The sequence below is a fragment of the Pteronotus mesoamericanus genome, unplaced genomic scaffold, assembly GCF_021234165.1.
Source record: "Pteronotus mesoamericanus isolate MK-2021 breed Mesoamerican mustached bat unplaced genomic scaffold, CSHL_Meso_final contig_199, whole genome shotgun sequence".
NCBI classification, from domain to species: Eukaryota; Metazoa; Chordata; class Mammalia; order Chiroptera; family Mormoopidae; genus Pteronotus; species Pteronotus mesoamericanus.
Window position 1 is genome coordinate 431046 of NW_026555083.1, and position 19648 is coordinate 450693.

The 19648-nt window shown below is 59.3% G+C and overlaps 3 protein-coding genes and 1 long non-coding RNA gene across 6 annotated transcripts; 1 reads left to right on the plus strand and 3 right to left on the minus strand.

Moving 5' to 3' along the window:
• Positions 1-372: 372 nt before the first annotated feature.
• CHMP2A (charged multivesicular body protein 2A) lies at positions 373-3005 on the minus strand. Of its 2 annotated transcripts, none has more exons than XM_054567839.1 (6): positions 2878-3005; positions 1926-2142; positions 1027-1206; positions 807-937; positions 665-726; positions 373-570 (listed from the first exon to the last, which is right to left on the minus strand). In XM_054567839.1, the coding sequence occupies exons 2-6, from the start codon at positions 2091-2093 to the stop codon at positions 443-445; spliced, it is 669 nt and encodes a 222-aa protein (XP_054423814.1). In that variant the 5' UTR covers positions 2094-2142; positions 2878-3005; the 3' UTR covers positions 373-442. The 2 variants fall into 2 exon arrangements, with proteins under 2 accessions (XP_054423814.1, XP_054423813.1); XM_054567838.1 differs by having other exon boundaries at positions 1926-2139; positions 2878-2996.
• Positions 3006-3525: 520 nt separating this feature from the next.
• UBE2M (ubiquitin conjugating enzyme E2 M) lies at positions 3526-6333 on the minus strand. Its single transcript, XM_054567841.1, has 6 exons — positions 6023-6333; positions 4876-4970; positions 4706-4744; positions 4492-4595; positions 4146-4209; positions 3526-4052 (listed from the first exon to the last, which is right to left on the minus strand). The coding sequence occupies exons 1-6, from the start codon at positions 6129-6131 to the stop codon at positions 3912-3914; spliced, it is 552 nt and encodes a 183-aa protein (XP_054423816.1). The 5' UTR covers positions 6132-6333; the 3' UTR covers positions 3526-3911.
• A 509-nt stretch (positions 6334-6842) lies between these two features.
• On the plus strand, positions 6843-16562 carry LOC129066297 (uncharacterized). 2 transcript variants are annotated; one of them, XR_008528693.1, is made up of 4 exons: positions 6843-7095; positions 15385-15448; positions 16063-16286; positions 16484-16562. It is a non-coding gene; the product is annotated as an uncharacterized LOC129066297 (long non-coding RNA). The 2 variants fall into 2 exon arrangements; XR_008528692.1 differs by having other exon boundaries at positions 16063-16562.
• On the minus strand, positions 11190-19088 carry MZF1 (myeloid zinc finger 1). Its single transcript, XM_054567810.1, has 5 exons — positions 18669-19088; positions 18187-18370; positions 17430-17500; positions 17208-17328; positions 11190-12833 (listed from the first exon to the last, which is right to left on the minus strand). Exons 1-5 carry the CDS (start codon positions 19065-19067, stop codon positions 11407-11409), a joined length of 2202 nt encoding a protein of 733 aa, XP_054423785.1. The 5' UTR covers positions 19068-19088; the 3' UTR covers positions 11190-11406.
• Positions 19089-19648: the final 560 nt, after the last annotated feature.

The following is a 19648-nucleotide window of genomic DNA, read 5'->3' on the forward strand; positions in this document are numbered from 1 at the left end:
GTGGGTGGCTGTCCCAGACCTGTGGGTGAGTGGGGAGAAGCCCCAGTTGTGCACCACGTGGTGGTCCTGTCCCTGCACTTGGTTGTAGCTCTTTCTGTGACCTGGGGGGGGAGGCTCCCACCGGGCCCAGCCCAGTCGGCAGCTACATCCCTGGCAGACAGGCCGGAGCGCCCAGGAGCGCCCCCACCTTGGTGGGGATAAGTGTTGCCGACCACATACTAGAGGTCTGGGCGGGTGGGTCCATCCCAGCCTGCACCCCAACCGCCTGGCACTTAGCGACTCCCTTCCAGCCATGCCGACTGCCCCGCTCGGAGCCCTGAACACCAGTCTGGCCGACAGGAGGCCAGCCACACAGGCCTGGGAACTAGTGTCCAATCTCTTTTATTACAGGGAGGGCGCAGTGGAAAAGCCTCCACTGGGCCGCTGGGGTGGCCGGGGGCCGTCAGTCCCTCCGCAGGTTCTTGAGTCGCTCCTCCAGGTCTGCGTCGGCGTCCACCAGGGCCGAGGCCGAGGCCTCTGCTTTCTTCCCGCCGGTCGCCACGCTGAGCGAGCCTCCGGTGGAGGGGAGGTCTGCAGAGGGAGGGGGTTAGAGATCCTGAGCAGCAGCAACTGGGGTGTGCAGGTGTGGGGGGGAAACCGGGCCCAAGGGATGTAGCACACTCACTGGACAGCTCATCTGTCAGGCTCAGTCCCAGCTCATCCAGGACCTGGGACACGACAGCATCACTGGGGAGAGAAGAGGAACCCTTCAGTCCCCTGTGAGGGCCGGGCCTCCACTCCCAGCCCCCAGCTCGGTGTCTACAAACCTCTCCTCTTCATCCTCCTCGTCACCCATAGCGTCGTCAATGGCGTCGTTCATCATCTCCTCCTTCATGTCCATGATCTCTGCCTGCCGCTCAAACTCCATCATGATCTTCTGGATCTGGGGCAACTTCAGCTGCAAGTGTGTGTGTGGGGGCGGGGGTGTGAGTGTGGTCCCTGAGGTTGGGGCAGTAGTGACTGGACAGGGTATGGGGAGAGACGCACCTGTCTGTTCATGGTGCCCATGGCCTTGGTGACGCCTTTCATGGCTTGCGCCATCGAGTTGTTAGACTTGAGTGTCTGGATCTTGAGGGACACGGCCTGGATGTTGGCCCGCATCAGCACAAACTTGCGCACATAGCGACGTGTGCGCACCAGGTCCTTTGCCATGATGCGCACGGCATCCTGAGGAGGGGACAGGGGTGGCAGGGAGCCACCATTCCCAGGGAGGGTTTCAGAGAACTCCGTGTGCTGAAACCCAGTGCTCACTGCTCCCTCTCAGCCATTATAGGCTCCTCTGTGCTGCTCACTTTTCTGACCCCCTGGGTGGAGTTCCTCCCTTGACTTAAGACACTCCTGAATTTCCATCCTGGTCAAAGAATCTTCCTCCTCCCCCTCACCAAAGACAGGGCAGTCTTAAACTTACCCCAAGGTCAGCTGTTGACTTCCCAAACCTCTTCCTGGCCTTGCTCATCCCAGGAAATGGCACCACCTCAACCCAGGGGCTCAGGCCCAAACTCATCACCCACCCTAGGCTCTGCTCACCATTGGTTCGGGCAGGCGCGCTCCTCTCCACCTGCAGGTTAGAGTGCACTCCAGGCCATGTCTCCTGCGCTAATCCCTTCACCTCTGCTTCCACTGAGTTCACCTGTCACGCTCTCATCTAATACCTGTTATTTGAGTCTCCACTGGCTCACTATCTTCATTCAAGGTTTGCCTTGGACAATGACCTGAGACGCAGGCTTTATGGACGCCCACCCAGACTAGGAAAGTTCACCCCTCACTCCATGTTCCTCGAAGCACCTGTTTGTTAGTGTCCTGTCCTGCTTGCTGCTGTCACAGCAGTGCCTGACCATGCAACAGCACCTAGTGCTGTGTCCCAGCCCCTGCCCCACTGGGCTCACCATCTGACCCTGCTTGGCCATTTTCTTGATGTCTGCGATGATTTTCTTCTCCTGGGTCTCTAGCTTCTGTCGCTCACGATCCAGCTCTCGCATGGCGCGGTTCAGGGCCCGCTGGTTCTGCCGCAGTAGCTCCTCCGGCGTTTTCCGGCGCCCGAACAACAGGTCCATGGAGGCAGGAGGCCGCCGGTGGGCCTGAGACAAGTTCGAAACCTAGCTTCTGGTCGCCATGGGGCCCAGAGAGGTGGCAAGAGGCAGCATGTATGGAGGGGCGGGGCAGGTGGGGTTGTGCAAGACGGGGAGGGAAAAACAGGGAGAGAGGGTGTGAATGGAAGGCCAAAACAGTGCATCCAGAAACATCCGGGTGGGGGTGGGGGCCCTAGGGACACAGTAGGGATAGCCAGGCCCGAAAGCCATCACAGCGTTCCCACACCAGCCCCTTCTTCATCACAGTGCCTCACGGAGGCTCTAGGCTTCGGCCTCTCTCCAGACAGGGGTGACGCCCTGTTGTCTGGACAGAGACTGAAGGTGGGCGATTGGGGGTCCACTGGGGCATTTGGGACCCTAAGCGTCAGGGCACTACTGGGGGCCTCTCATGGGAAGGCAGGGTACATGGAGGCGCAGTGCCAAGTTGACAGCGTACGGATGCCATTCGGATTGGGGGACCCTGAGAGCGGTGGGAACCTCAGTGCGGGAAGTACATCTGGGGGGCATCGGGGAACCCTGTAAACCGAAGACAAGAGAATGGGCAGGCGGTGGGGCACTTGACCACCCAGGCCAGGGTCTGGGGGGCGGTGGGAGCCCTGCGCACTGGAAGCAAGGCGGCGGCGCACACCCCGACGGGGAGGCCACAGTCCTGGGAAGAGCGAGGCTCACAGCGCCCCGGCGAAGATACCCTCATACGAGGTCGCCCACGCACCCACCCGGGACCCAAGGCCCGGCAGGGGCCACTCACCGAAGCTGGGGCGGGGACCCGCTTCCGCTTCCGGGTTACGAGCCTCTTGCTCGGTTCCCGGGCGCACCGACCAACGACAAACCCTCCGGTTCTGTCGTCTCTGCCGTCGCCGCCTTTTCCGGATTAAACGGCCTGACGTCACAGGCCCCGCCTGCCCCGGAACGCGGGGAAATGGCCTGAGCGCGCGCGTGCGCACACACCCAACAACAGACTGGCGCCCAGGCGCATGCGCAGCAGTTTCCGTTCCTCCGCGGAAGGAACCAAGGAGTCCACCGGTTCGAGTCCCGTCCCAGGAAGCAGAGTCACGCCCGGGAGCACGAGACCCCGCAAGGTTGGTGCAACTTCCGACATCTTCCCCCAGACACCCTGGAGGTCCTACATCCCGTCATATAAGTCACTACAGGGCCCAGTTCATTCAGGGGTCTCTGACCCTCTCCATGGTGTTTATGGACCGCAGGCACCTGGTTGCACCAGGCAGGGTTCTCCTCCACTGGCCTGCCCACCCGTGGCAAAAGAGGGCAGCGGCGATGATTGTGTGAACTTCCCCCCAGCTTGATTTACCCGCCAGGAAGCCACACTCTTGTTGCAGGAGCTTCCAAGGACATCAGCAGCCCCTTCTAACCCCATGGAAGGAAGAGGCGGAGGCCATGCAGTAACATTCCCCTTTAATAGCCTGGTGGGACCTCCAGTGGTGAAGGGATGGGGTGGCAGGGCCCCAGCCACCCAGTCCCCTTGGCCGCCTACCCCAAAGCCCAGAGTAGGGGGCTGGACGGCACCCAGCAGGGGGCTAGACAAGCCAATTCATTTCCCATCGCTGAGCAGGTCGGGGGTGGGGGGTGGGGAGGCAGCGCCGACCTCAATCACATGGTGGTTAAAAAAAAAATAACTAGGAGCGGGTGGCAGGAAGGGGAGGCAAGGCTGGGGCATGGGATTCCCCCACCAGCCGCCCCATGCCTACCACCTGTGGCCCCTAATAAATATTTGCAGGGGACGCCGGGGCTGGTGGCCCTAGCAGGGGTGGGTGTGCGCCAACCCTATTTCAGGCAGCGCTCGAAGTAGGTGGAGCCGATGTAGCCACCCCGCATGGAGCGCTGCACGTTCTGCTCAAACAGCCGCCGGTTGTTCTGCAGGACCTCAGCGGCCTCCTTGTTCAGTGGATCTTCAGGGTTGGGCTCCTGCAGCCAGTGTGGGTGAGGGTCAACGAGCTGAAGCGGCAGGGAGACCAACCTCTCCAAGCCGTACCCACCCACCCACCCACCCCTACTCACCAAGAAGAGATACTGCAGGCCATAAATTATGGAGTTTATCGTAAGGACTGGCTTCCAGTCCTCTCTGTGGGCAGAGAGCATTAGGTTCAGGGACCAGTGGGTGGGAGGCTGCCTGACTGGACAGGTCAGGCCCAGGGCACAGGACAGTGTGGATGTGAGGCTAGGGGGGAGGGCGCAGAGCAGCACAGGCCAGGAAGTCAAGGTCATGCCACGAGGAAGAAAACTTGGAAATGAAGAGACAACACAAACCACAGCGGGAGGGAAGGACAGAAACGGGTTCCGTACAAGGCCATGAGGGAGACCGGCCAGCAGGGCTGGGGGAGCCATGGAGGGCCAGTGCCTTCACCTGAGGATGTTGAGGCAGACGTTGCCCTCGAGGTCAATGTTGGGGTGATAGACCATCGTCTCACACTTCACCTTGGGGGGGTCATGCGGGTAACCCTGGCCCACCTGGCTCCAGGAAAAGAGGGGAGGAGGATAGTGCCCCGGCAGTGCCTGGGTGGAGCCTCAGCTGTTGCCTCCTCAGCCCAGGGAGCCACCCCTGCCCACCTGGGACTCACCTTAAAACTGAACACAAACTTCCCGCTCTTGTAGAAGCCCTGTGAGGGGAGAGAAGAGGAAGGTCTTAGGTCCCCAAACTGCAGGGCCCGGCAGGTGAACCAGGTCTCCCTACTCAAGGTGGGGCCACAGCCCAGCCAGTGCCTGGGAGTCCGGATAAATGTGCCCTCACCTCATCAGGACAGATAACCAGCTTGAAGTTGAGGAGGTCGTCTGGGTCTGAGAAGCTGATGTCACACGTCTTGGGCAGGTTCAGCTCGTTTATGTCTGGGTTTGCACAGAGAGCAAAGAGAGGGAAGAGGCATGAGAGAGGAGGGTAGTCAGAGCAGGTATAGATGCCAGCTGAGCCCCTATGGCCTCCTTCAGGACCCCAGGGCTCTGTCCTGGGCTATGCCCCACATCCCCAACCCTGTCCCTGCTTTCTGCTCCCAACTCTCCAAGCAGGATCTTCTAGATCCACAGCATGGCCCACTCATGCAAACATGCCCTAGCATCTGCACTGGAATAAACTCCAGCTCTTCTGAACCCCCAGCCCACAATCCCTGTACCCAACAGCTAGGTCCACCAACTCAGCTCCTAACAGTCCAGATTCCCAAGTGGTCCCCAAGAGCCACTGACTAACCCAAATCCCAGGATCCCCAGCCATGACTTTCACTATCTAGTGGACTCTGCTAGTCCCCACCTGTCCACTCAAACTCAAAGACCCTGCTGTTCATACCCCAAATCATCCCCTCACCCATACCCAGTCTCCACCATCCCTCCCTTCTCCTCTTTACCTGTCATCGCAAACCCAGGTTTTCCTCTGACCCCCCATACAACTCTTGACTCTCCTAACACCCACCATCCCTTCCTCCTCCACCTGTCACCCAAACCCTTAAAGCCCATGAATCCCAGGCACCAGAACCTACTCCATCCCATCTGAGTCTCAGATTCCCAGCGACCTCAGCGTAAGACACGAAATCCATTCCCACTCCTAACCCCAGGATCCGGCCCTCACTATCCCGATGTCCTGTTCCTGCCATCCAGGTTCTCGTCCGACCCCCAGACTCTGCCCCCAACCTCCAATACCAGACTTCCTGATTATCCTAAATGTCCCATCCTGTGTCCCCGATCTCTTACCCCCCGGTGACTGCATTACCCCACCTCTGATCCCATCACCTCAAAGTCCAGGCCCTGACCTCTGACTCTCCACATCCACAGCCCCCCAATTTCTGACACCACTGACCGCCGGCGAGCGCGTTACCCAACTCCTGACTTTCTCTTTGCCCCATCCCAGGCCCTGACTTCCGACCCCCCACCCCCACCCCCTGACCCCCTACCCTTCTGGATCCGCAGCTGCGCCGCCGACGCCTTCTTGCTGCTGCCCTTGGTGCCGCCCGCCGACTCCTCCTCCTTCTTCTGCTGCTTCAGCGAGAACAGCTTGATCATCCTGCTGCCGCCGCCGCCGCCGTTGCGGGGCCCGGGACCCCGGCCACCCGGCCCCCCGCCGCCGCCCGCGCCGCCTCCGCCACTAGGACCGGCCGACGCGGCCTCCTCCTCTGCTGCCGCGGCCCCTCTGGCCTGCCGCGCTGCTCCGCGCCCACCGCGCGGCCCGCGTCGGCTCCCGTAGTCCGGCTCCGGCCTGGCCAGGCGCCTCGGCCTCGCTCGGCGGTGCTCGGGCCGACTCGGCTGTTTTCGGCCCGCTCGGCCCCGCCCCCACCCAGCCGCTCTCTCCGCCCCCTCGCCCGCTCTGGTCTCTCAGGCCCAGCTGCGGCTGCGGACGCGGACTCCCTGGGTCGCGCCGCTTGCCCGTTCTCTCGCTTCCTCCGCGAAGAGGATGCGGCTCGAGGTAGAAGGAGGCGGCGGCGGCCGTGTACTGGACTAGGCTCGGCTTCCGCGGCAGCAGCGGCTCCGGCGCGGAGGTCCGCAACGGCCTCGGGCTTCCCACTACTTCGGATATTTCCGCCGCCAGTTCGCTTCGGCTCTTCCCGCCCGGCCTGCGCTGTGCGCCTGCGCAGCCGCAGCCACCGCTGCCGCCGTCCCCGCCCCGCGTTGCTCAGCTTTCGGGCATAGAGTTCGGGTTTTTCCGGCTGGGCTCGAGTATTTCCGCTCGTGCTGTCGTCCCTCGCTCACTTCCGGGAACGCTCGCGGGTCCAGGCAGGGGGCGTTTCCGCCTCCATCTTTAAGTAGGGCAGACGCGGGTCGCTTCGGTAGCGGTACGGCGATGCCCGCTTGCCCTACTGCAGATCGCGGCAGAAGTCGGTCAAAGGAGGCCCTGGTCCCGGAGGTCACAGACTGAGGAGTGGTGATTACGGCGGGCCAGAGCCTGGGATGAGGCCACGGGCATTGTCCTGAGGATACGGGGTGTCCCATCGCAAACCTCAACAATCTGCTCGCGAAGATTTTAGTTGAGGTAAACTAACAAAACATGTGTTGTGCCCGAGAGGTCATGAACTATGCAGAGTTCTGCGGTGAAGGGGAGGACGCGGGGGGCGGGGGGGCGGGACCCCTTTCGGCTTGGGTCCCGAGTTCCTGCGGCGGCGCGCAGAGCGTCGTGGGTGGGCCCAGCCTCCCTGCAATCACAGCGTGGCCTGCCCCCGAGGGCGGGAGGAAGCGGCGTCGGGTGGTTCCGTGATTTTAGGCCGTCACCGCGGAAACCCTCTGGCGGGCGCGGGTGGCTGGGGCTCTGCCCCTCAGGCCTTCCGCGTCCGAGAGCGGCTCTCGCGACCCCACCTCTCCGGGCACCGAGAGGACGTGCCGTAACCGCCCGGAACATAGTGGGAGACACGGCTTCGATGGTCCTGTCGGGCCTCATTTGGGTTGGGCAGGCCGTCCCAGGCCCGTGGTTCTCGCCTGGGCGAGCCGCCCTGACACTCTCGTCCCCAGCGCCTCCTTGGTCTGGACTCGGGGTTCGCCCCAGCCCCCGTCCTCAACCCAGCGAGTCGCTTCCACCTCATCGGGTCTTGGTCTGGTCTGTGTCCTTTCTGGTTCCAGCCTCCGCGTGGGCTCTGCCCCGTGAGCGCCGGGTACCCTTGGCGTCCCCGGGCTCAGTGGACTGACACCAGCTGTTTTTCCGTAACAGCTCCCGTTCCGGCCCTTCCATTCTTAATGCCACCAACCCACGTGCTCCCTTCAGCCCCTTGGTTGTCCCATGCGCACATTCCCAGCGTCTTTTCTTGAGTCCCGTGAGAATTGAGTGCTGGCGATGTGCGCTGGGGCGAGGAAGGGGCCTTAGAAGCCTCAGACAGCTCAGGTTTGGGGCTGACATGCTTGCAACCATCCCAGCGTTCTCAGGCTTCAGACATGACTGGTGCTGGGAGTCAGAGGGCCCCTCTACACTCCAGACTCTGCTCTCTCTTCCTCTGGCTCTTCTTCTCTGTTCTTGCCAGATGCTCTGCTCTTGCTGGTTATTTTTGTTAAAGCTGTCTCCACGTGATGGCTGGTGACCAAGACTCAGGGGTGCTTCCTTTTGGCTGGCTTGGGCCACGTGTCCATCCTCAGGCCTGTTGCTGAGGCCCATCCGTTGAGGGCCCGTCTGGGCATAGGGTGTAGGTTTTCTGGAGACGTGACACTGAACTCGCCAAAGCTGGACTTGTGTGATCTCTGATGTTGTGGCTGAGACTCAGCTGTGCAAAAAATGCTGGGACAAGGAGTCCACGGGGGCTGGACCAGAGAGGGAGGGGATGGACGAACTGAGGCAGGCGGCTGGGTTGGAAGTGGTGTGGCCGTGTCTTTTCTTCACTGTCACGCAAGTGGCAGAGGGCACAGGTGTTTCGTGGGTTGAGGGTGCCTGTAGCCCCTGGGCCTGCAGCCTCCTGGGAGGCTACAGAGGGCTTGGCATATGCGGAGGCCCTGAGGGAAGCTAGGGTCAGAGCCTTGGAAGGAGGAGTGAGGGTGGACGTGCGTCTGGGGGTGTTCGCGGAGCCCCTGGGAGCTGACACGGGGAAGATACTGTGCATTTTGGGACAGCGGGCCAGGAGCCGGCAGGGAAGGGAGGCTGAGGCCTGTGGACCTCCAGGCTGGTGATCGGTGGCTGGGATCAGAGTAGTGCAGGGGAAGGGAGCGGACAGGTTTGGGAGGCTGTGGCTGGGGTTAGAATAGCTGGGCGGATGTGGCCTGGAGAGGCAGGGCTTAGGAGGGAACTCGGGGCTCGGGTGCAGGCGATCCAGGGACAGGCTGGGTGGGCACCTGTTGGGGCTCCCATGAAAGGGCCAGTGCTTTGGGCTTCTCCTGGGTTCCTCTTTGGCTCTGGCCAAGTGGGGCCAAGTGGTCGCGCTGTCCCAGCCCTCAGCCCTGCTGATAGTATGGTCCTTGCTCTCTCTTTTTTTAAAGATTTTATTTACTTATTTTTAGAGAGAGGGAAAGGGAGGGAGAAAGAGAGGGAGAGAAACAATGATATTAGAAACATTGATTGGTTGCCTCCCGTACCGGTCCCAATGTGGGACCGAATGCACAACCCAGGCCTGTGCCCTGACTGGGAATTGAACTGGTGATCTTTTGCTTTGCGGGACGATGCCCAACCCACTGAGCCACACTGGTCAGGGAAGCACTTGGGCTCTTTAACCCCTAGCCACATGGCCAGCTCGTAAAGGTATCCCTGGCCAGTTGCAGAAACGGTTGGCCTTTTTCTTTTCTTTCTTTCTTTCCCCCGCAGCAATGGTCTTTCACGGGGGGCTCTCACAGCACTCTTCATGGGTTTTCTCAGGAGGCTGGTTTCGCGGGTGGGACTATGCGCTTCTCAAGGCTTCCAGTTTGGGGCCCTGGCCTTTTCATGTTGTAGTGTTTTCTGTGTGAAAGTTCATGTGTTTATATAGTTGTATCTGTACAGATTTCCCTTTATGTTGTTCACTGCACTAAGATGACCAAAACACGAGAGATTTCTTGTTTGTTGCTTATTATAAAAGTCACTCAGGCTTAAAAAAAAGCGTTAGAGGATTTTTAAAGTTCTAGCAATGTTCCTTCAACCTGAGACCATTGGCTACCTAAGTTCAGCGCCTTCTGTGACCTGACTCTCCCAGCCTCTGCCCAGGGGCCCGCAGACTACCTGCTCTCCAAATTCTGCAGACCTCAGACCTGGGTCCTCAGAGTCCCCTTTGTGGCCAGTGAGAGAACAGTGAGTTTTGTTACAAGTCCCAGAGGACACTCCCCTCCCTGACTGTGCCACTCAGGAGTGCCCCTGCCTGGGGAGCTGCTGATTTTGCCAGATGCAGAGGATGCCTGAGTGGCGCCGGTCCTGGCTGAGGAGTGGGGAGGAGAAATGGAGAGGCGGTGGGAGGTTGGGGCAGGGGGCATGCCTTTTCCAGTGTGGCAGTCACAAGCCTCCAGCCCAGGCTGGCTTGTCTTCTTTCCCTGATGCTGGGGCACTAGTCTTGTGAGGCAGCAGTCCCCAAGTTTCTTGGCACCAGGGACTGGTTTCGTGGAAGGCAGTTTTCCCACAGGGAGCGGCAGGGAGACAGGAGGTGGAGCTCAGGTGGCCCTGTTAGCTGAGCTTTGCTTGCTTGCCCGGTGCTCACCCCGTGTGTGACCCCACTCCGAACAGGCCATGGACGGGTACCAATCTGCAGCCCGGGGATTGGGGACCCCTGGTGTGGGGTGTCAGGGTGACTCAGAGCCACAGGGGAAAAGTCCACCTGCACGTCTGGAAGAAGCCTAGACACATAGGCCTCAAAATGCTGTTCCTGGAACTGCCAGGCCAAAGGCTGACGCTGGCCTGTGGTGGAGTTAGGTCCCAAGCCTCCTGCTGCATGAAGGTTATTTGCTGGCACTGTTGTCCCCCCTGTGTTTCTAGCTCCCAGGGTTGGGGTCTGTGTCGGTTCTGGGCAATGGGATGGAAAGAGAAGATAGTGCAAAAGAGGCAGTGGCATGGGAAAGGGGCCGCCCTTCACAGCTTCAGGACGCTGAACCCACGTAGGCAGGATCTGTTTCCCGTGACTTGCCACTGAAAACACTCTGGATGGAGACTTCCCAGTGTGGGGGAGCCCTTGGTGGCCTTGCGTGGGTTCCGGGTGGGAGGAGAAGGCAGCCCATGGTATGGGCATGATCACTAGAGGGCCGGGGAGCTGGCCCTGGGCCTGCCTGACCTCCGTTCCCAGACTGGTGGGAATCCCACCGGAAGGGGTACTTGCAGGTGGAAAACGTGGGAATGGAGGAAAAGTCCTTGAAGAATGAGTATTTTCAGATGAAACCTTCCAGCTTTTTACAACTAAGGAACGCCTTCCCAGGATTAGTTTTACACATCCCAGGCCACATCTGGTCTGCTGGGCACCAGTTTGCTGCCCCTGTTGCATCCAACGATCTTGGCTGGATGAGAACTGGGCCAGTCCAGGTCCTCCCCTGCCAATTGGCTTGACCCACCGACGTGTCACGGAACAAGGATAGTGAGGGGCACCTCACAGACATGGGCAGTTGCTGCTAGGAGCCACTTCTGCAGGAGGCCAGGGCTCTCAGGAACCACGAGGTTGCCGTGCAAGTGGTGGATGTGCGGGGTTGTTGGAGAGGGACCCATGCAGGCGGGGACTGGCATCGAGTGCGTTTGAGATCCATACCCAGGTTACTTCTACGGTTTATTAAGCACCAACTGGGGGATTAGGCCCTGGGCCAGCCTGCTTGTACCTCTGCGGTGGTAGGCCTCACAACAACCCTGTGAGGTAGGTGTTTCTGTTCCCCCGTGTCCCCCTACACACAGAGGGCTGAGGTGGACACGGAGGAGGTCAGTGGGTGCTCGCTACTCAGCACTGTGGACGCGCTGATGCTGGATGAGCTTGGTGCTCTGGTGGAAGCGCCGGCCACAGTCCTGGCAGGAGAAGGGCTTTTCGTGCCGGTGGGTACGTAGGTGCTGCGTGAGCGTGGGCCGCTGGCGGAAGGCCTTGCCACACTCCGGGCAGGCGTAGGGTCGCTCCCCCGTGTGGATGCGCCGGTGCTGCGTGAGGTTGGAATGCTGTCGAAAGCTCTGGCCGCACTCGGGGCAGGCGAAGGGCCGCTCGCCCGTGTGGATGCGCTGGTGCTCCGTGAGCCGCGAAACCTGCGTGAATCCCAGGCCGCACTCACCGCAATGGTAGGGCTTCTCGCCAGTGTGCGTCCGCTGGTGGCGCGTGAGCTTGAGACGCTGGCTGAAGCGCTGCCCGCACTCAGGGCAGGCGAAGGGCTTCTCGCCGGTGTGCACGCGCAGGTGCTGCGTGAGCGTGGGCCGCTGGCGAAAGGCCTTACCGCACTCGGCGCAGGCGAAGGGCCGCTCGCCCGTGTGGATGCGCCGGTGCTGCGTGAGGTTGGAGCGCTGCCGGAAGCTCTGGCCGCACTCGGCGCAGGCGAAGGGCCGCTCTCCGCTGTGCACCCGCCGGTGCTGCAGCAGCACCGAGCGGCGGCCGAAGCGCTCTCCGCACTCCACGCAGCTGAAGGATTTATCGCCCGTGTGCACGGCCTGGTGCTCCAGCAGCGCGGCGCGCCGCGCGAAGCTCTCGCGGCACTCGCTGCACGGGAAGGGGCCAGGGGGCTCGGGTGCACTGGGAGGCGTGGGCGGCCCCGAGCCGGGACCCGGAGGGTCGCCGTGGATGCGCCGGTGCTGCAGCAGGTTGGAGCGCTGCCGGAAGCTTTGGCCACAGTCGGCGCAGTGGAAGGGCTGCTCGCCCGTGTGCACACGCCGGTGCTCCTCCAGGCGTGCACTGCGCACAAACCCCTGGCCGCAGTCGCTGCAGACAAACGGGCGCTCCTCTGTGTGCGTGAGTTGATGGCGCAGCAGGTGTGAGCTGCGGCTGAAGCTGCGGCCGCACTCACTGCACACAAACGGCCGTTCTCCCGTGTGTATCTTTTGGTGCCGCAGCAGATTGCTGCGTTGGCTGAACACCTTCCCACACACGTCGCAACGGCCACCTCGCACTGCCCCGGCGCCTGTGCTGGGACGGCCTCGGCTCCGACCCCTGGGGGCTGGCCAGCGGACAGTGGTCATTATTTGGCCCGCACCCTGGCGGGGATCCTCGTCCGTGGGATCCTGCTCACCTCCCGGGTCGCTGGGGAGCACGAGCGCATGTGAGAAGCCACCTTCTTGTGAGGGTGACTGGAGTTGGCCCGTGAGGCCAGCCATGCCGAGGTCCCAGTGGAGGTGGGGGTTCACAGTGTCTGGGCCGGCAGAGACACTGTCCGTCTGGAGCACAAACCCTGCATTGCACAGAGGGACCCACTCCTTTGTGACAGAACCCACTGTGCCCCAGCACTCCAGCCCCAGCTAAACAGTGTGAGCTGGAGGCTCCGGACACGCACCAAGGAGGCAGGCAGAGGGGCAGAGCCTCCATCTGCAGGCATCCCCAGGAGGTGACAAAGGGACAAATCTTGCATGAGGAGGAAGACTGAGAAGCTTTGTACAGGCTTTCCAAGACTCACTTCAATTTGCAAAAGATCACTTTTCTAGAAGGGCTGTGTGCAAAGGCGGCCCTTGTACCATCCAGGTTGAGGATGGTTCCCACAAATGCACAGAAGTGGGTGGGTCTGAGGGGCCTTGCTCAGTGCCCACGGGGCAGTCCCAGGGACAGCGTGTATGTGCACATATGGGACACAAGAGTCAAGGACTCAGTCTTCAGGGAAACAGGAACGTGGGTTCTGTGGCATATGCATGGCATATGGAGCCCTGGGCCTGCACGAGACCAAACGGGGTGGGATGGAGGGGTGTCCGTGGCCTCTAGCCATGCTCTGAGCTCCGCCTTAGATGCTGGGTGATGGAGAAGGTACAAGCAAAGGCCACTGAGAAGCAGGGCAGAAAAGGAAGCCCACAGGAAGTCAAATCAAGGCCACAGTGTCAAGGGCTTCAGTGGGTGGCAGAAAAATCGGTAAGTTATCAAAAGGCAGATAAATTACATCAAAGGAAGTAACTTCTGCAAATATAAACAACTTGAGTCAAAAAAAAAAAAAAAAAAAAAAGAAAGAAAAAAAAAAAAGACAAACCAAGAAACTCCAGAGGCAAGGTGCTAATTAACCGTATAAGAATTCCACCCCGGCTGGTGTGGCGGCTCAGTGGACTGAGCGCTGGCCTGCAAGTCTAAGGGTCGCGTGTTGGATTCCCATTCAGGGCACAGGCTGCACTGTGAGCCAGGTCCCCAGTAGGGGGCACCATGAGAGGCAACCACACATTGTTTCTTTCCCTCTCTCCCTCCCTCCCCGTTTCCCTAAAAAATAAATAAAATCTTTAAAAAAAATTCCAATAAAGCAGTAGGGAAAGACTAACTACCTGACCAACATGGGCAAAGGATGCGGACAGGAAAAGGTATATCACTAATGTTTAAATCCAATAAAATATGCTTACTCCCTTCCCAGTAAGAACACTGTACTTAAGAGGTGTACTCACCTTTTCTCCCCACTCATGACAGGGACCCAGGTATTTGTGTGCAGCATTGCTGGTCAACATAAATGGGAAGCCAGTGTGGCAAGATACATCAAAATGGCAAATTTCCCAGACTTGGATCCAGCAATACTTCTAGGTAGCTGCCCAGCAATTGCATTCCCCTCTGTGACTTGACCTATGTACGAGGTTTCTCAGCTCCTCACTGAAAAGCATCCCAAAGACAGCACTCACTGCACAGAAGATGGCAAGTATGGAGCAGGGTGTTGTAAAGGAGGGAGATGACTATGCATTTCAGTGTTTTTTCTTGTATGCACATGATTTTTCTGGAAGGACTCAAAGAAACTAATGCTGGCTGCTAGGAGCAGGACGGTGTGACCGGTGGGGAGGAGCGTTCGCTGTATTCCCTCGTGCCTTTTGAGTTTTCCAACATGTGGGCACATTAGTTTTTCAGAATACTCTCAGGATGAAAACACTGGCTACATAGGAAATATGCAATTGAGGAGTGAGGGGAGCAGCCAAGAGACCTGATGGGGAGACTGAGGTGGCTGAGGGCCCTGAAGATGGGAGCTGCCGGTGTCTACGGCATGTGCGGCCTGGGGAGAGAACGGGGCTGCACAGAAGGGATCCTCCAGGGAACCCAACGTATGCTGCCAGTGTGGCTGGAGGAAGACTGGGGTTGTGAGCTAAGAGAGGTCCCAAGCTGGAGGGAGTGGTCAGCCATACAGCGCAGGCTGGGCCTGGCTGGCAGCTGAAAACTAAACAGCCAGAAGGGGCATGTGCCAGATCCTGCTTTCAGCTCTGACACGGAGAATACAATCAAAAATACCTTGGGCAACTCCAAAGCAAGACGGGCCAGCTGGTGAGGTTCAGGGATCTGGAGCCTGTTACAGTGAGCTTTACAGCCCAGGGACTCAAGCTGGGGACTGAGGATAAGGACAGCAACAGCCCAGTCCACCCACAGACCTGGGCAGAAATGACCTGTTTGCTTTCGGTTGGGCTGCAGAAGTATCTTCCTTGAATGGCCTGGGGCCCAGATGAACCTTCACTTTGGGGTTTGGATGGAGCCTGTAGCAGCCCCTCACCTAGAATGATGCAACAAACTCCTAGAGCTCTGACAAGCAGTCTATCAACAGTGCAACCAGTGGGAGAATTCAGCCGAGGAAGCTGAGCGAGCTAACCAGTCTGGGAAGGAAGCTATTTCCAAATCCTCAAAAGAGGGACCAGCATCCATGAAACAGGAACATTATAGACATAGAATGAGTTTCGATCCTTACTGATAACATAGCAAATGGGGACTTCTGGGAAACAATGCCATCTATTTAAATTTATTCCATCTGGAAACGAGAGTAAAATGATAATAATTTTTTTTTAAAGGCATAACATCCCCAAAGATGAGAAAAGGAAACAGACCACTGAGAGTTTCTACTCTGGAAAGCAGGTGAGTAGGTGACTATGTAGCAGACTGGAGAAGGTGAATATTCAATCAGTGGGGAAACAAAACAAGTATCAATATGTTTTACCCTAGAGGGGATTCAAAACATTCAGTGGTTTGAGGTACCAGGTACAAGCTGTTTTAGAAGCAGAAGCTGGGCGCACAGCAGCCCTGGGCTCTGCAGAGTGCTGAGCAAACAGTGGGCACTGCTGTAGCTCGGACTCTGGGTCTCTCTTCCCATCTTGGCAAAAAGGCTGGGTGAGGCGGGAGATCATACTGAGGAAGGTGAGGGATTAAGTGAAATCACACTGGTGTTGAGACACCAGCCTTTTTCCCAGGAGAGGACTCGGGTAAGACCTGGAGGATCACATCACGGGCTGCCCCAAATGGCCCAGCAAGAATGCTGCACAGATCCTTCACTGGCATCCAGTGACACTCCCCACACCTGCTCTCGTCCCCCAAGATGTGGGTCTCGTTGGGGAGTGATCCCCCACATCCTTTCCACCCCTTCATCCACTTGCTAAGAGCCGTCAAGAGCGGTGGTCCCTTGTCTTACACATACGCAGACAACCACTATGGGAGAAGAAGACTTAAGAAATAAGTTACTGCTATTCTTAGAGAAATAAGACAACTGTAAGAACAACAGGAAGTGGCTATAAAAAAATGAATGTTCAGGGAATGAAACACGTGTGGAAATTAAAACTCTTAGCAGATAATCAATGTCACAACACAAGACCTGAAAGACATAACTGAAGAACTTTTTGGACAGCAGAACACAAAGAAAGGGAAGATTGGAGTGAGAACATTGGAGAACCTGTCCCAGAGGCCTACAGCCAAGGAACAGGTATTCCAGAAACCAGAACAAAACAATAGAGCCCTGGCTGGTGTGGTTCAGTGGACTGAGTGCAGCCTGCAAACCAAATGGTCACTGGTTCGATTCCCAGTCAGGACACAGGCCTGGGTTGTGGGCCAGGCCCCGCAGTGGGACCGGGGCCACAACCAGACAGTGATGTTTCTCTCCCTCTCTCCCCATCTCTAAAGATAAATAAAATCTTTAAAACAAACAAACAAAAAAAAAATGGAGAAGGAAATCAAAGAAACCATTCCAGCCATTTTCCCATGACTGAGATGTGCTTTTCAAATGGAAAAGGCTCACTAACAATGTCATAGAAAAAGGTTTGTGACTAAGTTAATAAAAAGAATTATTTGTGTAGCCAAACTTCAGTCTAATGTGGAGTGTTAGACAAGTGTGTCCCAGAAATGTCCACTAGAACAAAAGAGTGAACCAAGAAGGAGGGGTCCAGGGGATAGGGAGGAAGAGAGATCAGGAGCCTGGACAATGTCCTAGCTAGGACCGAGTGGCCCCAGTGAGCACCTGCGTGATCGGTCAGAAGCCCGCGGTCCTGCCTGATCCCCACTGCCACGGCCCTTCCTGTCCACCCGCTCTGTCTGCTGACCTGCCCTTCTTGTCATTCCTGACCCTGCCCCCCTCACCATGCTGACAACCGGAGTCTAGGGGCCACCGAGATGTCAGAGCTGGGAGGTGTGGGTTTGGGGAACACAGACTCCAGTCCTGGGACGTGGTGTGGAGCAGTAGCTGGAGGGACGGGGGTCAGTGGAAAGCTTGACTTTCGAGGGCAGGAGACGCTGAAAATGGACAACCACAGGCATGGTCCAGGAAATGGGGGAGCAGTTCTAGGTGTGTGACAGGCAGGCGTGCCCCCGTCTGCAGAAGGCCCACCTCCACCACGCGCATCTTACTTACCAGGGGAGAAGATGCCCCCAGCTGCTTCTTGCCATAGGGCCCCAGGGAGTTCCATCCACGAGGGCTCTCTGTGCCTAGTCCTGCTGTGAGGGGAGGCCTGGTCCAGCACCATCCCACAGCCCTGAAACCACAATGGTCACCGCTCGTCTGTGCCCTGCTAGGCTCAGGGAGGGGCCAACCGGACCCCCACCCACAGAGGCCCCTGGCTTGTGTGGGGCTCACCTGGGCCTCCGCAAGCAGGAGGGTGGAAGTGGCCTCCTGGGGGCTGGCTAGAGGCCCAGAATCCAGAAATTCTGGAGAGGAAGGGTAGGGTCAGGCAGCCCAAGGTTGTCCCCACCCCCTGCCCTCCTCGGTGGTGTGCCAGGTGCCGGGCTGCAGGTAGGGTGAGAGCTGGGTGCCGGCTCGGGGCTGGGAATGGCCGGGTAGCTCTAAGGGCCCAGCTCCGGGGTGGAGCAACGCAAGGCCCCCTGAAGGCCCCGCGGGAGCTGCAGCAGGAGGTGGCGGCGCAGGTCTGTGCCCTGCAGGCCTGCACGAGCCCTGGGCAGACGGACAGCGAGGGCAAGAGGGGCACTGCGTGAGGGTCCACACAAGAGGGGTGCGATGGGTGGTCAGCTGTAGCACCCGCCTGCGGGTGTAGAAGGGAGGGGCAGGCACCCAGTACTTTGGGGTCCTCCCTCAGCTGCACCCACCTATACCCCAGCCTACTGTCAGCACCCAGATGACTGGCTGACACCCCCCAATAGATCTCCTTGGGGAGTGGATCCCACATGCCTCCCACATGTGGAAACAGCTGTGACACTCAGGCTCGGCATGCGAGGGGGTCGCGAGGGCCACTGGCTGGGGGGGATACGAGGCCCCCATGCGTGGGAACGGCTCCGTCCACTGGGTGACTGGCCCAGTGCGCTTCGGGCTGCTCAGGCCAGGCTCCCGCGATCCATCCAATCAGGCCTTGGGCCCTGCCTACCTTGCCTGCCCTCACCTGCGTCCTCTGTAACCTTGGGCTCCTCTTTCACCTGGAGGCTCAGCGGCGACCTCTGCATGGCCCCGGGGGTTGTATCAGGCCCAGGTTCTGTAATCCTAGGCTTGGTTTGAGGGAGGGCCTGGAAGTCGGAGGGCTCCATCTTCTCTGATAGCACCTCCTGGCCCTGCACCTGGACTGTGACCTGGGGAGGGGCCCCCTCTCCATCAGGGGCCCAGGCAGGCAGTTGGGCTGGACCCCATTGCAGGACTCCAGGGGTCCTGACTGACTAGGTCCTCCAGGGACCCCAACCCCCAGGGGAATGAGCAGGGGGTGAAGGAACCACTTGCTGTCCTGTGTTGACACCCACCCTGCATCTCTCCCCGTGTCCTCGACCCTTGCACAGGGTCTGCTGGAGGTGACCACTTCCAAACCACAAGGGGCAGGCGTCGAGCCGAGCATGGCATCCCCCAGGTTAACCCTGATCTCTGCCACGGACTCACCCATCTCCGGGGTCCTCCCGGCTCCTGACGCAGCTCCTCAACCAGGGCCACAGCCTCCTCGGGGCTGCCTGGCTGCTGCCCCCGCACGCGGGCCTGGAGCTCAGCGGGCAGTGAGCCCAGGAACTGCTCCAGCACCAGCAGCTCCAGCATCTGCTCCTTGGAGTGCACCTCGGGCCGCAGCCACTGGCGGCACAGCTTGCGGAGCCGGGCCAGGGCCTCTCGGGGCCCTGCTGCCTCCTCGTAGCGGAAGTGCCAGAAACACTGGCGTGCAGCCTCTGGGCCGGGATCCCATGGGGCGGCCTCCTCCTCGGAGTCCTCCGAGTCCTCCCACTTCACCACGCCGGGTCTCCTGTCTTTCAGGGCTGCGTGCCCTGGGGAGCCCCGTGCTGCAGGCCTCATCCGAAAGACGTCCCGGGCTCTGAGGCCAGTGCCTGGCCCTGGGGGACGAACAGGACAAGGCTGCTGCAGTGACAGCGGGGCGAGTGCTTACTGAGTGGCTGCTCTATGCTGTGCTGTCCCACCCTCAGACCTGCCAGGGGGGAAGGCAGCTGAGGACACTTAGGCACAGAGAGGCGATCATATGCCAGCAACCCGTGGGGCCGGTAAGCCCTGGGTGAGCCACCTGTCCCTGGTCTTCTCAGGCCCAGAAATCACTCTTCTCTCCCCTAAATCCTGCCTTTCTATGTGTACCACCTTACCCCCACCCTGTAGCTCTACCAGGTGAATGACAACTGCAACACCCCCCACCTGTGCATCAGCACCACGACTCGCCCCCATGCCAGCCCGTTCTCGCACCATCCACTCGCCCACCCAGCCTCAGACCACTCCCCTGCCATCTTGGTTCCACAGGGCAGCCTCCCTCCACCTGTCCAGTCACCTGTGTTGTTCAACACCCAGGTGGCATCCTCTCCCCATTCAGCCCCATCCTCTGAGCCCTGTGTATCACACCATGCAATGTCCCATCGTCTCCTCAGGTTTCT